The sequence below is a fragment of the Anabrus simplex genome, chromosome 2 (assembly GCF_040414725.1).
Source record: "Anabrus simplex isolate iqAnaSimp1 chromosome 2, ASM4041472v1, whole genome shotgun sequence".
In the NCBI taxonomy this organism is placed as follows: domain Eukaryota; kingdom Metazoa; phylum Arthropoda; class Insecta; order Orthoptera; family Tettigoniidae; genus Anabrus; species Anabrus simplex.
The window spans coordinates 179269326-179288913 of NC_090266.1; the positions used below are offsets into that span (position 1 = coordinate 179269326).

The 19588-nt window shown below is 39.6% G+C and overlaps 1 protein-coding gene across 5 annotated transcripts in view; it reads left to right on the plus strand.

Moving 5' to 3' along the window:
* RhoGAPp190 (Rho GTPase-activating protein 190) overlaps nt 1–19588 on the plus strand; it is a 1293865-nt gene that overhangs the window by 86934 nt on the left and 1187343 nt on the right. For all 5 annotated transcript variants that reach the window (XM_068226122.1, XM_068226123.1, XM_067140451.2 and 2 more), the window contains exon 5: nt 3041–3130. In XM_068226122.1, coding sequence (XP_068082223.1) covers nt 3041–3130 — 90 coding nt within the window. The remainder of the gene's footprint in view (nt 1–3040; nt 3131–19588) is intronic.

Here is a 19588-nt window from a genome sequence, read left to right on the forward strand (position 1 = left end):
TTTTCCACTTAGGGCTGAGTATGTTTTCGTTTTCTTTGTTTAGATATGCTGCCAAAGGTCTCCCACAGTACCCAGCATGTGACCACATGGTTGGCTATCAGTGTAAATTACTTACAATGCATGACATCAAGGACTTCCACAAAGCCTTTTACTCCATACCTGACAAATCTATACAGGACGCTTTCATTCTAAAATACTGCTGCACCAAGGCACCCAATCCTAAAAGAAAAACAAAAATGTTTAAAGGGAAATCCACGATCTCTGAGTACAGTATTATGAACCAGGTTGGAAATCACATTACAATTTGTCGGCACACGTTTTTGAATGTATTAAGAATTACTAAGCACAGGGTCATAGGGGCCTTTAAGAGGTTCAGCAATGGTAAATCTCATGTTCCAGTCGAAACTAGAGGAGGAAATCCTAAAGAAGCAAAGCTTGGTTCTAAGAGAGAATCAGTCACGAATTTCATCTGCAGTCTGAAAGCATGCGAATCACACTATTCCAGGGAAAGAAGTTTGTGTGTTCATCTACCATCCGAACTTAACATACATAAACTATGGAGAATGTACAATGCAGACAAACACGGGGATGAGAAGATGACACAGGGCTTTTTTCGGAAGGTGTTATGGACAAATTTTAACATAGGTTTCTCTGCCTCCACTGTAGATGTGTGTAGCACATGCATTGAACTGGAAAACAAAATTTTCAAGGAGAAAGATGAGGCTGAGAAAGCTGATTTAAAATTTTAATTGCAGCTGCACAAGAAACAAGCTCAAGCATTTTTCGAACATTTGTGAGAGAAGTCACCAGGATGTTTCCTTAGGTCTTTCGATTGTCAGAAGAACTTCGTTCTTCCAAAGGTTACTGACCATATTGCCTACTGTTCTAGGCAGCTGTACTGTTACAACCTATCAGTAGTTAAGGGTGTGTCAGAAGACTTCTTGAATCGTGATAACGTATCTGTTTATTCGTGAATAGAAAATGAGGCCAAAAAATCTTCCAGTGAGGTCGCTTCAATTGTATTGAACGAGATTAACACAGCCGATCTTTCAGGTTGTAACTCCATTCACCTAGTTGCAGATGGTTGTGCTGGACAAAATAAAAACCAACATTTTAACAATGTGTATGAAGTGGCTGGCAACATGCTCTCCTGAGAACATCTCAAAACTGGAACTAGTCTATCCTGTTACTGGCTACTCCTTTCTACCTTCAGATAAGAGTATTTGGGTTGATAGAAAAACATCTGAAAAAAATTAATACTATTACTAAGAAAGAGGAGTAGGCCTATGATGCAGTTTTTCAACTGTATAGAACACTGAAGTTGATTGAAAGAGATTGGACACCATCAGACTGGAAATCGAAATCCAAACAGTGCATGAAGTCTGCAAGCCAGCTCCACTTCAAGATTTTCTCTTGCAGACGTATAATCTTACGGAAAACCAAGAATGGAAAGGTGGTTGTTGGAGGAGAGATGGCATACAACATTGACACGGGAAGGGAGAGACTGATTTGTAAAGGATGCTGCACCCCAGAGGACATAAATCCCCCTCAAATTCCTATCAGAGTACTAGTGAAAGCCGAAAAACTTTGAGATGTTGACAAGTTGCTTTCGAAACATTTTTGAAAGAAACTGGAGAAACTTTCCAAATCTTAAGTGGTACAAAAACCTACTAGAACAGAGTTCTCATACCCCAGATTCACAGGATGAAGAATCTGAATCTCTTCAGATGCAAGAGGAGTTGGGTGATGACAACCTCGTTTTAATGACTGTTTAAAGGAGTGTGTGTTTTACAGTTTGAATGTTTTGAGTGTTATACGTTGTAAAATGCTTTTTTTTTTTTTTTCTCACAAGAATGCAATATTATCTTCTAGTATCATCATCATCATCATCATCATCAATGTCCCACTCCAGTTGCCCAGGTGTGGTTAACAAGCCTCCTCCACTCCTTTCTGTCCTTCCACTTCTCCTGCTCCATTACTTCTGCCACATCCAATCCAGCTTCTCTAACGTCCTTCCAGATCTGATCCATCCACCTTCTTCTCGGTCTTCCAACTGGTCTCTTTCCCTTAACTTCTTTCCAATTCCCTTCTTGCTACCCGTTCCTTACCCATTCTTTTTACATGTCCGAACCATCTGTCTTGCTTTCTGTATCTTCTGTACTAATGGTTCTATATTTAGCTCTTCTAGTGTCATGGTTTCCATAATTTTAAATTGCTTTTTACTTTTTAATTTGTAACTGTGGCTATAAATTTGACAAAATAATTAGTTTTATAATTCATTATTATTGTGTAAAACATCTCATTGCACCATATACTTGCCATATATACTTTTCCCAGTTCTGAATAAGTATTTTTTATTGAAAACCCATTTGTGAACCTAAGAGACATAGATTGCTTAAAAAACTGACACCTGCACGGTAGTTTACATTAAAAGCGGACACCTACGAGTTTTCGTTACAGAGGTGGACATTTGTATTTTCAATTTCAATAAATAAGTTTACATAATTGATGTTGATAAAATTTTATGTGTTTATGATGTTTTAAGGTAAATTAATGTTAAAAAATTCACGCAAATGTACAAGGAACATACATTAAAATAAAATAGTGCTGCTGGATGAATATTATGAAAACTACAGATGTCTGCTTTTGATATTAACCTACTCAATTATATTAATGGACTCTGAATCAAGTTAGTGAGAGGAGAGTTTATTAAATGTTATGTAAATATATTAAGGTGAATTATTTGGCTAAATTTGACCAGGAAAAAGAGAGAGATTGATAGCACACATCTTCAAACACCTACAACTTGTTCAGTTGGTTTTGAAGGGGAGTGCATAGGATAAGATGGCCAAAATATGGATGTGAGAATATGTAGGATACAGAAAGTAGAAGTGAAAAGTGTAGGGTGGCATAGGCAGTTTCTACAGTCCAGTCTATCAACTAATGACTCAAACAACATGGCATGTAAGATGGTTGATCTTAAAAATTGAACATTTCTTTTGGCTATTTTCGCCTTCTAATTTTTATTCTGTTATTACAGGTAGCAAGATGGAACCCTACATTAAGAGATGCAGTGCTACTAAGTTGACGTCAGCTGAGAAGTTGATGTACATTTGTAAAAACCAATTAGGTAAGCAAGATTTACAAACATTAACAAATATGGACGACTTCTTTATTGTTGCTGTTATTTTCAGTGATTAGCACATCTTCCACTTTTCCCACACCCTGGCGGGGCTGAAGGCACAAACTGTGTCGCACGTGTGGACATGTCCTGTTTTAAGGCCTAATGCTTTTCCTGACTCCAACGCTGTATGGAGGGATGTACCCACTATGTTGTGTTTCTGTGGTGGCTAGTAGTGTGTTGTGTGTGTATGAAGAGTGTGTTGGGACAAACATAAACACCAGACCTGAGTTACAGGAGTTAACCAGGTGCAGTTAAAATCCCCACCCCAGCCAGGAATCTAAACCCGGGACTCGCTGAACTGGAGGCATCAACGCTGATGGTTCAGCCAAGGAGGCGACCCAGTAATTTATATATTTTTCAAAGATTAATATATAGGATCTTTTATATAGTCCTTTTTTTATGCATTGTTATAATTTTTTTTTTTTGCACTGTAATTTAATTAGCTTCAATTCACTGTCCATCTTCAGTACATGAAGAAGACCTCCCCCTGGTGTATCCTGGGCAGTGTTATATTTTTTTTTTTTCAGAACAGCTGACATTCTTCGATACTGAGCATCCTCAAATACTCTTGAAATGAGAGGCTTTTCTAAAAATCTACCCTTTTCAGAGCAAAATGATTCAGCTCTCATAGTAATGTTGCTGAATAGTGAAAGATTCTCATCAAGCAAGGCTGAAGTACTGGCAGATACGAGCTCGAAAATTATGTGCGACATCTGTTTATCCAGGAGACACACTTTCCTGCTGATCAGCAGCTACCAGCTGTTCCAGGCATGCTGCTGGTTATTCATCGTCTAAGCTCTCTGTATGGTATTGCTATCTTCTGCCGATCTGGACTGACAATCTTATCCACAGACATCAGTGAGAAGGAAGATACTGAAATTCTAACCATAGAAATCAAAGATATCACTATAACATAATTCTACAAACCACTTTCAAGACAGTTTGCCTGTAGAGAATGTGCAAAATTCAGTAGATAATGAATTAAGGTCGTTGTAGGCAACTTCGACAGTCACAGTATCACAACTTCAAACAGTCCAAATTATTCACGAGCAGGAGCTGGTCTAGTCGCACAAACCCAGACAACATCTTTATCAGCACCAGTATGTACAAAAACAATAGCTAACTGCTTCCTACACAGCCAACATCAACCCATAAATCGTAGGATTACATCTGCACTTATCAAGCCAACCCCATTTATATTTCAAAAAGGATGATTAGGAGGACTTCAGACAGCAGCTGGACTCTACTGTTGAAAGCATCCCTGCCAACTGTGCAGGATACAAAGACTTCACTACTGCTTTATGAGAGAAAAAAAAGAATATATAATATTCCAGGACTAACTAAGGAGGGCCGTGCGGTCAGAGGCACGCGGTTGAGAGCTTGCATCCGAGAGATAGTGGGTTCGAATCCCGCTGTCGGCAGTCCTGAAGATGGTTTTCCATGGTTTCCCATTTTCACACCAGGCAAATGCTGGGGCTGTACCTTAATTAAGGCCACGGCCGCTTCCTTCCAACTCCTAGGCCTTTCCTATCCCATCGTCACCATAAGACCTATCTGTGTCAGTGCGACGTAAAGCAACTAGCAAAAAAAAAAAAAAAAAAAAAAACTAAGGAGGAAGAATCATTACTAAAAGATCTCCATGCTTAACCCTGCAACCGGTGACTGTATTACCTCTAACCGCTAACCATTTCTGGGAGTTTCGCGAGCAACTTTTCATAAAATCACAAAAAAAAAAAATAGTTGACTAATAATTATTACATGTCATTTTATAAAAAAATAGAGAAAAATATCGTAAGAAATCAAACTCACCAATTTAGTCATTTGAGGGGGTGTTGATGATTTATTTCAGGGGAAAAAATTCTAAATTGTCCATGAATTTCTAGCAAACATAAGAGTAAAAAAAATAGCTTTATCACTTTTCACTATCCTGAACTGTTGTAAAGGTAAGAGAAATAAAAAAGTACTGAATAATATAATACATGCACATCACTCAAAAACGCAGACTGCTTAGTTGGCCTCATCCTCGACATCTTCAGGGTGGCTTCTCTTTCATCCTGCCTTCATGGGTCTCCAGTAATCTTCTAATTTATGATAGCAGTGTTGATGGGCACCACAATTATGTCCTCGGCACCGGAAGTCACTGCGTGATTTTTTCCCTGCAGTTTCTTTCCTGGGGGCTGTAACAGCTGATGTCAAAATCATCATTTCCTTCTTCCAGAACGAAACCACTACCATCTTCGCCTCCTAAATCTAATACAGTCAGGAATTTCACTGTGTTTTAGATACAAATACCATGGAAACGTGCTAGGCAACCGTAACAAACAAGGTGGCTGTCTGCAATATGTTCTTTTCCCCCGCGTATGCTAATCTTCTCCATGATTCTAAACCACTTTACTGATGTGTTATAATTATAAACAGACTTGCCTCTTTAAAGTGGGATATAATAACTGATCAGTACATTGACAGTAAAGGAGCTATTGCGAGATTAACAAGCGCTGACATAATGTGTCGCAATCGTGACTTTAGTGTTAGAGCTACACGGAGATACGTCGCGATCACGGCGTTTACCGCTTATAGGGTAAAATCCTTTCTCTGAAAAGTTTGCAAGCATATCCAAGAAGCTCAGTGAGCCCATAGGTAAAAGATAGTGAAAAAAATGGCAGGATCTCTGAGATCAATATGTCAAAGAGTAACCGGAAAGCATGGACAACATTTCACTGCTTATCTGACATTTAACAGCATGTTACTCCACATCAAATGGCTAATCTGCTAATCATGAACAGGAAGCCTAATAAATCCATGCGGAAAAAACTTCCCATGTTCTCCCAACAAGTAGTTGCTCATCATTCTCGTCTGGATATACTGCTTACCCCTCTGTAGCATCCGTCGGTTGCCTACACATAATAATAATAATAATAATAATAATAATAATAATAATAATAATAATAATAATAATATAGGAGTAATAAAATTGAATTAAGAAAATAATAATAGTATAATAAATAGGGAAAATAGAAAAATATCAATGTAGCAGCGTTTCTCATCTAAGCATTAGAAAAGAGATGGTTAACTATCAAGATACCGGTACACAAAATCAAACCATACGTAAGGTAAACATAACTTACAGGCCTAACGAATGACAACTACAGAAAGGTTGTGGGAGGTGGAAGGAAGCAGCCCTATTGAGGTCCGTGGGAAGGTATGCCGTTATGGGCAAGAAAAGGTTCACGGTGTTCGCCCTCAAACTCTTACTTATTAACAAAATGAAAAGATACAATTTCACATGAAACAAAAAGAATAAATGAGAGTAACTACTACTTAACACACTAAAACAAAGGATATTAAGGCCACCACACACAGAAAGCTAAGCTAAGCTATGCTACACTATGCTACGCTAAGCAATGCCAAGCTGTGGTGTGCTATGACATGAATAAAAAGCTAAGCTAAACTATGCTAGGCAGCACTTTTATTGTCTCACTGTTGTAAATAATCAATTACTCTCTCTGCACTACTGCTCGGTGGCATGATTTTTTTTCGAAGGGGTTCGACTGGCTGAGATTGTGTAGGTGTGTGGGCGGACGGAACAGATTATGAATCAGATTAAGGAGTGTAGGTCATCACATTCCGGACTCTCACGTTCATCTGGGTGGCTACTTCAGTTACCTCTTGACGTTGATATGTTTCCTGTCTGTCAATGTTTGAATGTGTGCTGTAAGGAAACTTAAGCTATTAATGCACATCCAAACTTATATTAAGAAATGACACATGGAGATCTGTTTATGGAGAATGAGCATATTGAACTGTCCTAGTCCTTGTGCTTCAAACGCAGTTACGTTTTTCATTTTATTAGTGAAATGTTTATAATGTCTTAGCTGCAAAACATAACAAATCGAGACGGTCTTATTTTCTTATAACCTCAAATGAATTGCATGCTTTTTAATTTATAATATACTCAACATATACATTCACTTATAATTTCATCAATTTTTAATATTTTAAAAATATTTTAAACATTAGTGATACTGTGTGCATTAAAATGACAGCTCACCTTCTTGTAGAAATATAAGGCAGAAGGAAATCTATTAGTTTGTGGAATCTCCACTCCATTTTTTCCCTTCCTGCCCACTTTACTCTCTTTTTGTCTTGTTAGTGCCTCCCTAAAACAGTCTCTCAGTCTTTTTGATAAATTTTTAAGTTCCTTACCTAAAACAATATATGCTATTATTTTACCTTTCACGTTCTTAGTAACTGTTGATATATTTAGGAATATGGCATACAGTTGCAGAACAGGTGCGTCAACAGTATCTGCTAAATTGTAAATGTGTGTAAAGCCATGTGAAAAATGTATTCTTCTCAAACAATTAGAACTGTCAAAATTTTGATTATATAGTTAATTTATAAATGATAGCCTACCTACAATCAATTTAAAGTACTGAACTTATTTCCCGCCAACAGTTTTCCTTTCTTATCAAATCTCTGTAGTAATTTCATGACATATCATAATGGCAGGGATATATTTTTACCTCCCCAGTTAGTCGTTATTCTTTTGGCCCGTTATCCATTGTATTAAAATATCGAAGTACTATACCAGAAGAGACTCACACGACACGACTAAACACACACGATAGCCCGCCAGACCAACTGCTCAGAAATGGAAAGCGCATGCGCCAGGCCAGCTACAGCCAAGAAAATCGCCTGCCTAGCGATCTGTTTAGCTTAGCTTAGCATAGCGGCCTGTGTGTGTCATCGTACTTAAATGCATTGGGAGCGCTATTTCTCACAACACCGTGTAGCTTAGCTTAGCCTAGCTTTCTGTGTGTGGTGGCCTTTAGACTTACAAATGAAGTTCACAGATTGAATGGAGGCATCCTCATAAGAAACAAAATTATAATAAGTTATTCAAGAAAGAGTGTTTCTTTTACTTCTAATTACAAAATGCTGAGCCAAAAAAAGAAAAGAAAAAGGTTTGCCTCCGAAAACAACACGATGCGGACTAGCTTAACAGCTAAGTCATACTGATGCTCGATTTTTGTCAATGTGGAAATCTAGAGGAAACTCCGGCACACCAAAATAAAACTCTACATAATCACGGAAGTTACGTTAAGTGGGAAAAGACCGAAACACAAGAATGAGTTTAAATTAATTACAAGACAATAACATAGCGCTTACCGTGAGAAACCGGGGACCCAAGGTGGGACGGCCACAGGAGCGTCCGGCCACTGCAGTGATCTGAATTCAAAGATGCAGACAGTAAGCATTGCTCACACGAGGAGTCCATAGCTGGAAATCGTACGATTACAAATAGCCAATAAGAACACCGAATTCCTCTAGTTTTACATTTTCACCAGTGGGAAAGATCGTTATTTCGAACGATCCCAACTCGTCCGATTTCCGCAGGTGAAGTTCGAGAGAGTTCGATTGCAAACCATGTAGCAATTTAGTTATTAAAATTACACGTGCCAGTACAGGCTGGCACAAAAGTTTAGTACTGCACACATTTCATCATATTGCAAAATACACAATATTACAAATCCCTGTGAATCAAAAGATTGAAACCTGTTCATAATTAAAACTTCTTTATGATTACCAGTTCATAATGTCTCTTTCTCCACATTTCCAAATTTCGATAGATAAAGAAAATATAAGGTACTATTTGGAGGCTTCCCTAAATTGCATTTAAAAAAATATTACAATAATATTCAAAACACATTCTAATTAATATTTTCTCATTTACCTAAATTTTTCAAACATAATTTTCTTCTAGTTATATTAAAAATTCCTGCAGAGTCCGTAGTCCATATTTCTTCATTTTCTGCATTTTCTGCAATAAGAAAAATATACTAATTTTTAAAAAACCAAAATAAAATTCTGCTGTCCTTTCTTGATGATGCGCGCGCACACACACACACACACACACACACACACACACACACACACACACACACACACTCTTTAAACTTGAGCTATGCTCGAGAAAAATACATTTTAACTTTACTGAGGGTGTTGTGACCACACACCACAATATTTTCGTTCTCTTCGGGAACGTCCATACAGGCCGAAAAGTCACAAGTTGACCACCGGTATTGCTGTCCAATGTAGATGATGGCCCCGGCCGCACTAACGACCTCCTTCATTTCCAGTCTCACCGAGGCCACCAGCGGAGCCTCCTTTAAGCACCCTTGTGTAGTAAACTGGCTTATAGCAGGCAGAGGAGTGTGGTGCAGTACTGCTGACTGCCGCCATAAGGAACACCTGCCCATTCCAGCGTCGGATAGTAGTCTCCCTAGATACTCTGCAGCCTCCAAACAGGTACTGCATTTTGGAGATGCACAAACGCAGCCACTGGAACATAAATACACACCCAGCAGAAACGGCTAACAGAAGAAATAAGGCCATTGGTCTGAACTGCAGAAGAACTAAAAGCTCATAAATGAGTTCAAGTGTGGGTTTACTTTTTATTTTTTGTGTAACAAATCATAAATTTAAAGGCACCAAACCAGTGGTTCTACAAAGCTCCTTAGGAAGGACCTCGCCCATAGAATAGGGTTATCCCAGCCCCCCATTGGCACGAGCTATTTCAAAATTTCAAAAGGGAAACATTGAAAGACTGAAAGAAAATCTGCCAGAGCTTACCCTAGTACCAGAAAACTTACAGAAAATCCCTAGTTATGCACATTAATGAAAATCTAAATCTTACCCCAAAATGCATTATATTAAAGTACACTTAGCATGGTCACAAATGACCATTCTCATCACAACTAAAATAACTGCTAATTAAACTATAAAATCCAGGAGATAACAGGCCAGCTTTTTTACCCAAAAGAAAATTTAAGTTACTTACAACTAAAATTCCTTGGTAACTACCCCAATTCAAATAACGAAAATTCACCAGGAAAATAAATTTTAAAATACATGTTACTGAGGATACAGCAGGACACATTACCATCCACTCAATTCACCTCTTCAAGCACTACAGGTATGACAGGTCAGCATAAAAGAGAAAGCATCCTCCAAGTAATAAATTACCAAAACTAGACCTTCATAGACTGAAGTACTACATACATACAATCTTACCATTTAGGCACATCATATACTACCATATCCTCTTTAACATTTTACACTCAATCAAATTACTGTGTGCATTCTTAATTGCCCAACATTAAAAAAAAATGAAATAAATGGAAAGAAAAATTTAGGATGTTCCAAGGGAACTCAAAACATGGAAATAACTACTTAATCACATTAGCTTGCAAACTTGACTACAATATTCCATTAAATGAGGTTAGTAAGTCACTATTCATTTACTATGTCGTCTATTCAAAACTTGAACATTTTACCACTGATAAAACTCACATTATGTATTACGTGTCACACCAGTCAATTAAAATGCAGTGAAGCCAGGAAAAGAGTATTGAAATCACATTACTTTACTGATGAACAGAAAATCCTCAAACAAAAAATAAACACAATCCAAGAGTGCTCATACTGAAATCCAACTCACTGATATAGGAAATAAAAAGACATTAACGACACCTTCATACCAGGGAATATCAGATTACAAGCATGACACACAAGATCACAGAGCCTATCTGTCCTCCAAAACATGACATTACAAAAAAACACACAAGACACAAGTACGATGACCCTGAATCAGCAGTACCAACCAATGAAAAAGGCACAAAACGACCTCAATACTACTGATTCCATCACACGACATTTACAAAATGCAATACACACAAACACGCCTGTGCGATAACCCACATATCAAGTAGTACCCACAAAAGAAAAGGAGAGAACTTGACCTCAAAAGGCAGAATATGACCTCAAGTACCCTTGAATCCATCACACAACAATGAGACTCTTAGGACCAATATCATACTCCCAGGAGAGGAATGGCCTCTCAGCATCTTAAGTCCTAAGTCTCAGTACACACACAAATGCCTTCGCAAAGCAAAGAAGACAAACGCAAATGACATATGATATTTACAATTATTTACAAAGGTGGAAAGACAGATACAGCAGGGCTACAAAATTTAGAAAACTTACTCAGTCCGCAGGATCGCATACTCGAGCAAACTGGGTAAATAAATTTAGAAGACACAAAACGAGAAACAACCAAAATTTAACACAGAGAAAATCGAACAAATCAAGAATAATGGATGATTAATTGATGGAGCTTTGCTAAATCATAACACCTTCAAAATTTCATTTGTAACAAATATAAAATAACAGAAAAGAAAATCTTCATGACCTGCATAGATTTAACCAAAATTAACAGCTCAGCATAATGATACCAAAACAAACATTTGAAGAAAATCTTCCTAGTACGTAATTCACAATTACAATGGACATTATACTCCATCTAGACACCTAATACAAAGAAAAGGATTACGAGGAATCTCATATCAGATGCACCAGATTTCAAACATGTCACAAGCACAAGTCCAGATCCATAACCTGTCTAAATTTTGCCGTAATGGCCTGAGCAGACGCTGGTCTATTAATATGGTGAGCACGTTTCATCCTATGAGACTATCCCAATCCTCGTAGAACCCTACCTAGCAAGTATAGGAATACATGGGTAAATAAAAATAACGTGACAAGGAAACAAGACACTTACACGATGGAAACGCGGAATAGACGAACTAAGAAAACTTTCGCTCAGATTAAAAGATCCCGTACTCTCTAATCTGATTGGAGAATTTAGTAACTGGCTGGGAAACGTCCCACGAACCATGCCAGTTAGACACCGACGAGCGATGAACCGACAGCGTGGGACACAAATCCAACTACGAGCTTTTTAACCGCAACAACTTTAATATACGCTATTGGAGCTGGAATTACCGCGGCTGCTGGCACCAGACTTGCCCTCCAATGGATACTCGTTAAAGGATTTAAAGTGTACTCATTCCGATTACGGGGCCTCGGATGAGTCCCGTATCGTTATTTTTCGTCACTACCTCCCCGTGCCGGGAGTGGGTAATTTGCGCGCCTGCTGCCTTCCTTGGATGTGGTAGCCGTTTCTCAGGCTCCCTCTCCGGAATCGAACCCTGATTCCCCGTTACCCGTTACAACCATGGTAGGCGCAGAACCTACCATCGACAGTTGATAAGGCAGACATTTGAAAGATGCGTCGCCGGTACGAGGACCGTGCGATCAGCCCAAAGTTATTCAGAGTCACCAAGGCAAACGGACCGGACGAGCCGACCGATTGATTTTGATCTAATAAAAGCGTCCCTTCCACTTCTGGTCGGGACTCTGTTTGCATGTATTAGCTCTAGAATTACCACAGTTATCCAAGTAAAGTGGTACGATCTAAGGAACCATAACTGATTTAATGAGCCATTCACGGTTTCACCTTAATTTGGCTTGCACTGAGTCATGCATGGCTTAATCTTTGAGACAAGCATATGACTACTGGCAGGATCAGCCAGGGAGCTGGCTGGCTCGAGAGCCAAAACCGAGCGTCGTAGCCCGCCGCCAACGAGTGCGGCCTGCGGGACACAGACTTGCTTTGCTCCGTTGACCGACCGAGTGGCCGCCAACTAAAATTTCATAGGCCGCCGAGTAACTGGCTGGGAACCACCCCAAATAGTCCCATACCTACTTGGAAACGAACCCAGGTACAGTAGAAGACTGAACACAACACAACATATGTCCAGAAATTCAGACTATCACTGAGCCCAATGTCGTGACCTACCTGTCCTGCGAGACATTCTAGTGGGTTGGTCACCGGCTGTTGATGTTGGCGTATTACCTGTCCTGCTGAGCGGTTCTGTAGGGAGGTAAATAGTAGGTGTGAATTCGGTCCCGGAACTCCCAAAATGAAAGATGAAGTAAAGCAACTGTCCTTTATTAGGACGATTATACACACAATTTACAAAATATATTTACAATTTCAGACTATGTCAGTCTGACGAGAGCTTGCTGCACGAACCTGCTGCTATAAGCTAAGTCCGAATCCTGCCTTATGGCAATTACGTACAACTTCAATGTCAAGTGAATACGAATGACTGATCGAGTGAGAGAGCCCCTCACCATCTTGGTTTCGGATTTATACCGGCTCACTCAAAAAAAGGTCAGTCCCTTCCCATTACAATAGGGGCTGGACATGGGCGTTACCTAGCTATTCGCCCTGCTAGGTGGCGCCCTCTAGTTGCTATTATGAGCTATCTGTCCCAGTAAGTGCTACTCCCTGAGTACTAGTATCTCTGTCCTTTTCCATGCACTTTTGTCTCTCTGTGTATGCTAGAGTACAACTGCACTGGCTTTGATCTTATTGTCGGCAAAGCTGAGTGCTTCGGTACTGGCTATTAGACATTGGTTTGTCAATAACAAACATCCGCTCTTGTAAACATGTTATTTCAAGTGCATGATGCAAGCCCTCTGCCTGACTAAGACTCTCCAGTAATTCTAACTTATTGAAATGTTTCTTCTTCATTTCAACTATGAAAATATTAATAGAATTAATATAAAAGTACTATGGTTCATGTTTGTGGGTTACTGTAGTTACGTCCTAGTTCGTGAACCATGGGCAACGGCTGAGTGGCCTAATAAGTGGTCCTGAGAGGCGGGATACCAGTCGCTATAGAATGGGAGTGGGCATCTTGACATATTCTGAGTCATGGCCCTCCTTGTGCTCAGGTGGCTAGGACTATACAATTCACCGGTGGTCCATAACACGTTAGAGGAGAGTTCGTCACTTGGACTATGTGCAAGTAGGGTAGCATCCTGCTTCATGAATTTACAGAGCTCAGAACATTTTAAGCAAGCCTCGGACCTATGGGAGTAATGGAGTCCCACTCCCATTTGACAGGCGAGGGACTCCTTGGAAACAACTTGGCGAACGAAATGGAATTTGATGGGCAGTTATCAATATTAATGGGGCTTATGGAAGAAAGAAGGTAGAACTCGCTGAGTCAGCAAAGAGGATGCATCTGGATGTGCTAGGAGTAAGTGATATTCGGGTAAGGGGAGATAACGAGGAAGAGATAGGAGATTATAAAGTGTATTGACGGGTGTTAGAAAGGGGAGGGCAGAGACTGGGGTAGGGCTCTTTATCAGGAATACCATTGCACGCAACATAGTTCCTGTTAGGCATGTAAATGAGCGAATGATGTGGGTAGATTTGTCACTTGGAATTAGGACAAGAATTGTGTCCATGTATTCACCATGTGAGGGTGCAGATGAGGATGAAATTGACAAGTTTTATGAAGCATTGAGTGACATCGTGGTCAGGGTCAACAGCAAGGATAGAATAGTGCTAAAGGGCGATTTCAATGCGAGACTTGGGAATAGAACTGAAGGATATGAAAGGGTGATTGGTAAATGTGGGGAAGATATGGAAGCTAATGGGAATGGGAAGCGTTTGCTGGACTTCTGTGCTAGTATGGGTTTAGCTGTTACGAATACATTCTTCAAGCACAAGGCTATTCGCCGCTACACATAGGAGGCTAGGGGTACCAGATCCATAATAGACTATATCTTAACAGAATTTGAATTCAGGAAATCTGTTAGGAATGTGCGAGTTTTTCGAGGATTTTTCGATGATACACACCACTATCTGATTTGTAGTGAACTAAGTATCTCTAGGCCTAGGGTAGAGAAAGTGAAATCTGTCTGCAAACGAATAAGGGTAGAAAATCTCCAGGACGAGGAAATTAGACAGAAGTACATGGATATGATTAGTGAGAAGTTTCGAACAGTAGACAGTAAGCAGGTTCAGGATATAGAAAGTGAATGGGTGGCATACAGGGATGCTGTAGTAGAAACAGCAAGGGAATGCCTAGGATCAACTGTGTGTAAAGATGGGAAAAGGCGAACATGTTGGTGGAATGATGAAGTGAGAGCAGCCTGAAAACGTAAAAAAAGAAGGCTTATCAGAAATGGCTCCAAACAAGGGCCGAGGCAGACAGTGATTTGTACATAGATGAAAGAAGCAGAGCGAAACAAAATAGTTGTTGAATCCAAAAAGAAGTCATGGGAAGATTTTGGTAACAACCTGGAAAGGCTAGGTCAAGCAGCAGGGAAACCTTTCTGGACAGTAATAAAGAATCTTAGGAAGGGAGGGAAAAAGGAAATGATCAGTGTTTTGAGTAATTCAGGTGAACTCATAATAGATCCCAGGGAATCACTGGAGAGGTGGAGAGAATATTTTGAACATCTTCTCAACGTAAAAGGAAATCCTAGTGGTGTTGCGAACAGCCAAGCTCGTGGGGAGGAGGAAAATGTTGTTGAAATTACGCTTGAGGAAGTGGAAAGGATGGTAAATAATCTCCATTGTCATAAGGCAGCAGGAATAGATCAAATTAGACCTGAAAAGATGAAGTATAGTGGGAATGCAGGGATGAAATGGCTTCATAGAGTAGTAAAATTAGTGTGGAGTGTTTGGTGAGGTACCTTCAGATTGGACAAAACCAGTAATTGCACCTATCTATAAGCAACGGAACAGGAAGGATTGCAACAACTATCGAGGTATCTCATTGATTAGTATACCAGGCAAAGTATTCACTGGCATCTTGGAAGGGAGGGTGCGATCAGTCGTTGAGAGGACGTTGGATGAAAACCAGTGTGGTTTCAGACCACAGAGAGGCTGTCAGGATCAGATTTTCAGTATGCGCCAGGTAATTGAAAAATGCTACGAGAGGAATAGGGAGTTGTATTTATGTTTCGTAGATCTAGAGAAAGCATATGACAGGGTACTGAGGGAAAAGATGTTCACTATACTGGGGGACTATGGAATTAAAGTTAGATTATTAAAATCAATCAAAGGTATTTATGTTGACAATTGGGCTTCAGTGAGAATTGATGGTAGAATGAGTTCTTGGTTTAGAGTACTTACAGGAGTTAGACAAGGCTGTAATCTTTCACCTTTGCTGTTCGTAGTTTACTTGTATCATCTGCTGAAAGGTATAAAATGGCAGGGAGGGATTCAGTTAGGTGGAAATGTAATAAGCAGTCTGGCCTATGCTGACGACTTGGTCTTAATGGCAGATTGTGCCGAAAGCCTGCAGTGTAATATCTTGGAACTTGAAAATAGGTGCAATGAGTATGGTATGAAAATGTCAGTAGGTAAGAAATTCAACAGAATTGAATGTCAGATTGGTGATACAAAGCTAGAACAGGTCGATAATTTCAAGTATTTAGGTTGTGTGTTTTCCCAGGATGGTAATATAGTAAGCGAGATTGAATCAAGATGTAGTAAAGCTAATGCAGTGAGCTCACAGTTGCGATCAGCAGTATTCTGTAAGAAGGAAGTCAGCTCCCAGACGAAACTATCTTTACATCGGTCTGTTTTCAGACCAACTTTGCTTTACGGCAGTGAAAGCTGGGTGGACTCAGGATATCTTATTCATAAGTTAGAAGTAACAGACATGAATGTAGCAAGAATGATTGCTGGTACGAACAAGTGGGAACAATGGCAGGAAGGTACTCGGAATGAGGAGATAAAGGCTAATTTAGGAATGAACTCGATGGATGAAGCTGTACGCATAAACCGGCTTGGGTGGTGGGGTCATGTGAGGCGAATGAAGGAGGATAGGTTACCTGGGAGAATAACGGACTCTGCTATGGGGGTTAAGAGAAGTAGAGGGGGACCAAGACGACGATGGTTAGACTCGGTTTCTAACAATTTAAAGATAAGAGGTATAGAACTAAATGAGGCCACAACACTAGTTGCAAATCGAGGATTGTGGCGACGTTTAGTAAATTCTGAGAGGCTTGCAGACTGAACACTGAAAGGCATGACAGTCTATGATGATAATGTACGTATGTAATGTACACTAGCATTACAAGGTGTCCCTTATTACTAAGTAATATTCTTACACTAGCTTATTTCCTTTGATACTCCGAGATCGAATCCCGGCTGCCGTTTATCTGACAGTTCACTGGTTCGAGCCTTGGGGAGGTCGGCATACATAACTCCCCCTCTTAGGGAAGAAATGGATGCAACCCTACGTTTCGTCCATTTCTGTCGTGTACTGTTCGTACTCTGATGTTGCCTGTGCGCAAGGATCGGCGACCCTGTGGTGAAGAGTAACGTTGTTCTTCAATCTAGTCAATACTTGTATTTATTTCTACTGCTTCTATAGATCTCACAGGCGTACAAGGGCATCCTCCAGTAGGCCCGGAGTGTAATTCCATGATTTCCTCATACATCTCCGAGCGTCCCCGGATCCACCTGGGATGTTGGAATATAGTTAAATCTTTGTCTGTCTTAACCTTGTCTCCCGTCGTAATGACTATTTGTTTTATACGAATATTTGGGCAATGAGTCCGTTCATCATCGAATCATCTCTTTGCCTGAAACCCTATATTTGTAATCATTCACATGTTGATAAATAAAGTGTCTATGCATTTCTTCTTCCTTTTGTGTCACCATTTCTACCACTTCATCTGTGTTATGGGTAGCCATTTTAAATCATCAGTGTGATTCATCAGGTTACTCGACAACTTATTCATTTCAGGCATTTGTTCTAATTTGATTTCACTACCTATCCGTTCACAACAGTCATAATCATGCGTTGCTTCTGGTACAAAATCCTTACTCTGTGTATTGTTTACTTCACCTATACCTTGTACATAGTTGCCAACTTTCCCGATTTTGTCGGGAGACTCCCGATTTTCGACAGTTTTTCCCGCCTCCTGATATTCCATTATTTCTCCCGATTTTAGCTTATTTTTTGGTGAGCTTCAAACATTTTTTTATTCATATCCCGCCATTTCAGCATTGAACGCCAGTGGCCAGAAGTCCTTCACTCATTGGCCGCTTTATTAATACGAGAAATGCGCACGAATGTGCGATGTTTATTGAAACCTGTATATCGCGACGCGTATATGGATTGTAAATCTCTCTTTCTCGCGTGCTATGTTCGTGTTCGTTCACATCAGTCTAGTCGGGTCTAGAGACTAGTCGCTAGGTTTAGAGTCCATTTTTGTAATTTAGTGACAGAATTTCAAAGACAGCAACTAGCGACTTTTCTAGAGATTTTATGGGCCATTTGGAGACAATTCTGGTGAATGTTACTTGATTAAAATAGTATTGAGCTTCGCATAATCGCGCAGGCGCATGATGCAATATATTAATCTATGCATTTACTAAGTAATGGCATCTAAGTGTATGAGTAATTCACACATGTAGAGCATGAGTTCATATTCTTTTTGGAAGGCATATCAGAGCCCGATCATCTCACTCACATACTTCCTGTGATTGAATAGAGGTGTGTAATCTTTAGCCTTGTAACCTCGTAGAGCAACAGTCGGGCTTTGAGACAATAAGTGTTATAATATAGCATAGTACTCCTGCATTGCACCCGAGATTTAGAATAAGCAGTTTTGACCAATTATATCTCCTGATTTTTCCTGATTTTCATACCAAAATCTCCTGATTTTTGGTTTTGTGTAGTTGGCAGGTATGCTTGTATTTTGCCTTGCGGGCCGTATACTGTACAGCCTGCACTTAACACAATTATACCAGTGCCTGCTAACCTCATATCACTGGTTGTATCCTTACACATACATGTTACTTTGGTTTCTTCTGGGGATACATATATCTATTTGCTCTACTAGATATCCACACAAGCTGTTGAACGGGGAGTACTCTTTGATCACAATTGTCTGGAATCTGACTAACTCCAATGAGTAATCTTATTGCTCAGCTGTTTTGGATGTATTAGCACAGGATAGGGTGGCATGGACCACTGCATCAAACCAGTCTATGGACTGATGACTCAAACAACACTGTATTAATGGGGAATTTAACATGACACAATTTCCAACTGGGTGTTACTATTTTACATTGCTTTACCTGATCCTTATCTAATTGAACATAAGTTTGTTTTTCTTTGTCCATAAGGATATAATCCTTGGTCTCTTGAATATAAACAAAATGGTGTGGGTTGCTTTTCATATACGTGGGAAATTGATCATGTGATACAACATATCAGTCACTCTATCTGTTAGGGACGTCCTTATAATGTACACTAAATAACACTAGCCAACATGATTTTGCAGTAAAATAGAAAATATGTAATTCTTATGGAAATTGCTGCCCTGATTCCGAAAATGATATTTTTTCCTTTCACGTCTAGTTTTGATGCAATTTGGTGTTTTAGTATCTGCATGAATTCGTAAGATGTAATGTTGAGAGATGTTATCACGGAACATTTTCTTAGAATACAATTATGTGATTTGATTTGTTACCAACAAACTCCCCCAGATACGCAATAGACCGCGAGGCATGTGGGATTGAAGGTAAGACAGTTGAGCGTTTGCCATTCATCTTAGACCACTTGAATAAACAAACGTGTTAAAAGTCCCAGCCCTTCTGCAATGTTTATGATGGACTGGTAAAGCAGTTCCCTTTCAAAGATAATAGTCCGAAAGTATTATACTCACGAAGATGAA